We start from the raw sequence: 5,759 nt of genomic DNA, 5'->3' as shown, positions 1-5,759 counted from the left end.
ACAGATCACGACTTTTACAAGTCACAAGTAATTTTTCAGTTATAAATTATCAAATTAATCGTTCGTAACTTAATAAATTGCAAGTCACAATTATAAATTTAGTTCCAATCTCAATTTTTTTGCAGATGACAAATTTCAAGCGAAATTTCAATCGATTAACAAATTTCAAAATGTCTCAATTAGATCGGTAAATTTTAAATTCCATGCCGAATTTTATCACTTTGTCACCTAATTTACCTAAAGTGATCATAACGGTTCTGGGTCGGACATATCCTATAGCGTGAAGGTGGGACAGAGAGAAATTTTGTTGCAATTCAACTGCACACTTATAAGGTTAGTGCTAGACAACATGAGGAGAGGAGATGATATCATTTGGTTTGTCCCAATTCTTGTACAACTTTTTTAATGCTTACCCTTTTTAGTTACTTTTCACTTCCAAAAATTGTCAATTCTAGTATTTCGTCTGTATATATTGATGTTCAATTGCGAGTTAATGGTCGGGTCAAGTCAAGAATCTAATACGCGGTACCTTAAACTTTAATATTACGAATAGAAAATGAAAGAGCGTGTGTGCGTGAATGCGCATCATCTGGACCAACTATAAACAGTTAGAAAGAAGTTTAATGCCATCATTTCTTCCTGCGCATGGAATTCTGGAAAGTGAACAGCTATACAAAGACATATGGGCCTTTGTTCATGCCCAATAAAATCATAATCCATCATATCATCTCAATTATAATGCTTTTAAACACTGATAATCACAAATCCTGCTAAAGAATGATGAATATTTGCCGTGAAGATTATGAAAATTGTTTAATTTCTTCCAAGGATCCGTTTGATCGTAAGAATGAAATTTGGATTGAAAAAAAACGAATTTCAGGGAATTGAATCCAGAATTTGTTTTATTGAAAATTGTCAATTAAGTGTGTGTGATTAGTATATTTTTTTACCAGAAAAATATTGAATTTTTTTTATCTTTTGGTATTAATTTGGCTTTGTTTTTCATGAAAATTGTCAATTAAAGGGATAGAATTTATTTTGATTGCCAAAAAAAAAAAAACTTGAAAATCCACCAAATCAAATAAAAAGGGTTCACATGGTGTGGGACGGGGACGGGGACCGGGACCGGGGAGGGGAGGGGGTTATATCAATTGCCAAGAAAATTATACCAATGAAATAAGGAAAAAGGTGGAAAATGAAAATTTCCCATGAAAAATTTATTGTATCAAAGAGGGCCTAATTTTAAAATTAGGGTTTAACTAGATGGATAATAATGGAAGAAAAACAAGTCAAAAGATCAATGAATTAATCTAGTATATAGTGTTTTATTTACGCTTACTATCAATTGAATCACGAGTCAATATGAACATATTTACCGAGAGTATATTGGGTCTTGACATAGTTAAAAAAAATAAAAAGATACGTTAAAGAATTCTCTATTAGTTACCAACAAGGACGGACCTAGGAACATGATTCAGTGGGGCCTAGAAAGAGTTGTGTAAAAATTATGGATTAAAAACTTAAAATTATGTTGGCTACTTCGTAAATGTCAATAATTAAAAAATTGCACCCATTGGGCCTTTAATGGGTCCGTCCCTGGTTACCAAGTCAAAGATATTCTTGACCAGACAATATAAGAATGTCGAGGAAACCAACTTAGTCTGGCAAGTAGCGAGGCTCTTGATTAAGCAACATCTAATTGAGACTTGCACAATGGACCATCAAGCACAATCCCTCTCCTCAAAATGAACATAATTCAGCATATGAGATTGTGTAGAGAAAAGCACGAAAGCTTTCAATGCATAAAAAAATAACATCAAAGTTATCTATTAACCATATACTTTTATTAGAAGTATCTTCTTTCACATATTTAAAATTTGATTCGAACCCTGCAATGAACATACCAATCATAGCAAATTCTTATGTCAAAAAGATGCAGCCCTGTTTGTCACCCATTATATCACATTATTTTTTTTACAGTGCACATTTTTAACCACATATTCTTCATTAAAATAATATTACACACAAACCAAAAAAATTTCCTTCTTTTTTAATTACATATCTTCTATCAATCTACTATTCCACAATACATTTTGAAAACCTAAAGGGGCTCAAACACACCCGTAATGAACCAAAAGAAATTGACAGAGAATCATTCTATTCTCTTTGCCTTCTCAGCATAACTAACATTTCTTTTCCACCTTTAAGATCTTGCAACCATAATAATAAAGACTCACCAATGACAATGTAGTATTTGTGAGAGAGAGGGGGGGGGGGGGGGGGGGGGGGGGAACAAAAAAAATTGGGGGGGGAATGTATCAACTAAATTATACAACAAAAATAAAGCAGCATAAAACCTGTCCTCTTGCTGCCTCAACTTGCATTAATGCAGTGCTTCCCCTTGAGGCCCCCATCAATTTTCCTTTTCACATATGATTGTCCCCCACCTTTCAATATCAAAATCATCTTATTCTTTCTTTTACTTTTCTCCTATAATTAAGGTATATGGCATAGAATAGAGGGTAGTCGCGTACCCACCTGTTCGTCCCAGTACTCACACGAAAACGGAGAAAGTAACACATAATCAATTTGTTTGAGGTTCACTATAAAACTCCTCCTCCTCTCTCTCTCTGATTTTCATTCTCAAGCATAATATAGAACAAAAAAGCCAAAGTATCTGACTGTCAGTGTGTGAGATAAGAGAGAGATAATCTTCAATGGGAAATTACAGGTTCAGATTATCAGATATGATGCCAAATGCCTGGTTTTACAAGCTCAAAGACATGAGCAAAACCAGAAACCATAACACAGTCAACAAAAAGATGCCTTCACCAACCAAAACAGACCAAAAGCCACACTTTTTACAGCCAAGAAAATCCTACTACTACACCACAGAATCCATCAGAGTCGAAAAACTCTATTCTTCACCCAAGAATCCGAAAGCCTCAGATCCACCAAGGAAATCATCAAAGAAAAGAACAAAGCGAAAGACTGTGTACAAGCCTTCTACAAGACAAATTAGCCCTTCTGTTTGCAACTATCAAGAGTCAGAGAACTCATTCAGGCAAAAGGTCGAACAGTTTCAGGACTATTTTGAGTGCTCTACTGTCAGTTCTACTGACATGGATTTCCTTAAATCTCCCACATCTGAATTTGACTCTGACACCCTAGATGCTCCTCCATCGGTAAATGGACTTGCATCGTTGTCGAGTTCCTGCAGTTGTACTTTAAATTCTTCGGGTTCTGATATCATCATGGACATGGATGAAAAGCTGCGTGCATTTGAAATTGAAGAAAAGAACGAATTCTTCAACATGATATCAGAGCCAAAACTTTCCCCAATTCTCACAAAACCCACTAAATTCAACACCATGCAGACATTTCCAGAACAAAATCCTTCCCAGATCAGGGATTCTTCATTCTCCTCTGAAACCGAAACTCAATGTAATCATAAACAAACTCCCACAGGCCGAAAATCTACGTCGCGTTCACCAGGAGTGAGGATCCGTGGCAATTCGCCAAGACTAGCAAGCAAGAAAATCCAAGGGAACCGAAAGAGTGTATCAATGAGCAGACGTTTAAAGGCACAGCAGCAGAAGAAGGAATCATACACCGAGAGCGTTGCAATTGTGAAAGCGTCATTTGATCCTGAAAAAGATTTCAGGGAATCCATGATGGAAATGATAGTTGAAAACAATATCCGGGCATCCAAGGATTTGGAAAATCTTCTTGCTAGTTATCTTTCTTTAAATTCAGACGAATATCATAATCTTATTATAAAGGCGTTTGAGCAAATCTGGTTCAACATGCCTCATCTTCAATCCTAGAATTTTCAGTTTCATCACTTCATGTAATTCTATCTTGTAATTATACATAAAAGTATTAAGATCTTTCCTAGTATTCTTATCTCTTTAGATCCAAGTAAATAAAAATTTCAAATAAATAAGTGATTTATTTCGGAATAGCCAGGGATTATTAAAAGTTTTTTACACAACTCATCCTAATTAGGTAGATAAGTCAGGCTGGGAAGGCAAGTAAATGTGCTTTCAAGCTTGCATTTCCATTGCTTTTCAAAAGTATATCTTTCATGAAAAAGTAAACTTTAGGTGGTAGTTGATGCAAGACCAAGCAAGATGGGCCCACTTATGCATGAGACACCGGTGAAATTATTATTATTAATCGAGTAAGTTTGTGTGGAAAAATAAGTACTTTTTTGCTTTCATGAAAATAAGTTATTGCACACTCATAATTTTGTACAAATAGGATTTGGAAAGTCAGCTTAAATTTCGATGAAAATAAGATAATTTAAATAAATTGTTGACAACTTTTTATTTACATATTTATTTATTATTAGTGGCATGACAAGTAGTACGGTAAGAAGATCAATTTTTGTTGATCCAAAAGTCATGTTGGAAAATTGGTTTAGATTTTTAAATTTTAATTACACATAATAATAATAATAATAATAATAACTATAGCACCACTGACATCAATTTAGGTTACTATACTTTATCAATTAAATGAATCGGGTGAGTTTGTCATAAATATATTATTTAATATCATGTAATTATTGCTTAGAGCTTGTTTGGTACAGTTAAAAAGTCAATTGAAATTAATTTTTTAATTGTTATTTTACTATTATAGTCGTCATTTTTTAAACAGGTTAGACTCATTTTATCTTTAACGATCAAAAAATCAATTATCAAAATCCCTACCAAACAAGCACTTAGATTGGTGCTAAGCACCAATGTTGATAAATAACATAGTACTAAATGAAATTTGATAGTATCTTTGTAGTATTATCTTATTCAATAATGCAAATTAAACATGCTCTTTATAATATATATATATTTTTTTATCTTTATAACTTTTAAGCCTTTAAAGGAACTCATTGTTTGAGATTATAAACGAATTGACAAGATCTTGAATTAAATAAAAATTATGTGTTGCCCTTTTTCATGAAAAATGTCTAATAATAAAATTGAAATTTGGCATGATCCTATAGCTGGCCATGGCCTTGAAAGTTTTCTCTATTCTTTTGTATTTTCTTTTCCTTAAATAAATAAGAAATAATAATTAAAAAATTCAAAACATCATCCCGTGTCTGAACTGCAAGAAACAAATCAAGACATTCAAGCACGCCACACAGCCATCTGAAAAAAAGAGATTGGACCAAATACATGTCTGAACACAATAACTTTGAACAGTTCGACCGATTTTTATACCTCTAGTTTAAGCCCCTCTTTGGTATCGATTAAAATCTATATTTTAATTTAAATTAAAGTCAACAATTCATTTCATAGACGAAGGAAAGGGAGGACATTATTGGGCTACATAGCCCAAGTCCATGTCCAATAAAAGTCCCAAAAAAATATTGAAATATTTTAATTTTAGTCCATTAACCCACCAACCATTAACCAACCCACCACAATTTGTATAATCAATTTCTTATTTTATACTTGGTTATGTTATGATTTTTTAATTATGTAATGTTTATGGTTTTATACATTATATTTATGATTTTTAATTGTTGCAAACTTTTAGTATTTAATGAATTTTCTGTTCAAATTTGTTTACAAGCATTTGATTAATTTGTTTTTAAAGTATTGAAACAAGTTTAACAATTCGTCTAATTACTCGTTCACGTTGTCAGCAACAAATTATGTAAGCACTAAATAGGCATTTGATTAGTTTGTTTTTAAAGTATCGAAACAAGCTTAACAATTCATCTAATTACCCGTTTATGTTGTCGACAACAA

The 5,759-nt window shown here is 32.7% G+C and overlaps 2 protein-coding genes across 4 annotated transcripts in view; one reads left to right on the top strand and one right to left on the bottom strand.

The window, feature by feature from the left end:
* Positions 1-2,655: 2,655 nt before the first annotated feature.
* The window catches only part of LOC111369723, a 9,973-nt gene continuing 6,869 nt past the window's right edge, over positions 2,656-5,759 (bottom strand). For all 3 annotated transcript variants that reach the window (XM_022991350.1, XM_022991351.1, XM_022991355.1), the window contains exon 9: positions 2,656-3,648. In XM_022991350.1, coding sequence (XP_022847118.1) covers positions 3,639-3,648 — 10 coding nt within the window. In that variant the 3' untranslated portion in view covers positions 2,656-3,638. The remainder of the gene's footprint in view (positions 3,649-5,759) is intronic.
* Positions 2,718-3,582, top strand: LOC111369094 (transcription repressor OFP3). Its single transcript, XM_022990579.1, has 2 exons — positions 2,718-3,444; positions 3,575-3,582. The coding sequence occupies exons 1-2, from the start codon at positions 2,718-2,720 to the stop codon at positions 3,580-3,582; spliced, it is 735 nt and encodes a 244-aa protein (XP_022846347.1).

Source organism: Olea europaea, chromosome 20 (genome assembly GCF_002742605.1).
Source record: "Olea europaea var. sylvestris chromosome 20, O_europaea_v1, whole genome shotgun sequence".
Taxonomy (NCBI): domain Eukaryota; kingdom Viridiplantae; phylum Streptophyta; class Magnoliopsida; order Lamiales; family Oleaceae; genus Olea; species Olea europaea.
This window is presented reverse-complemented; position numbering and strand designations above follow the sequence as displayed.

Coding starts and splice junctions, on each gene's coding strand:
- LOC111369094 (XM_022990579.1), top strand. CDS start 2,718: ATGGGAAATTACAGGTTCAGATTATCAGATATGATGCCAAATGCCTGG.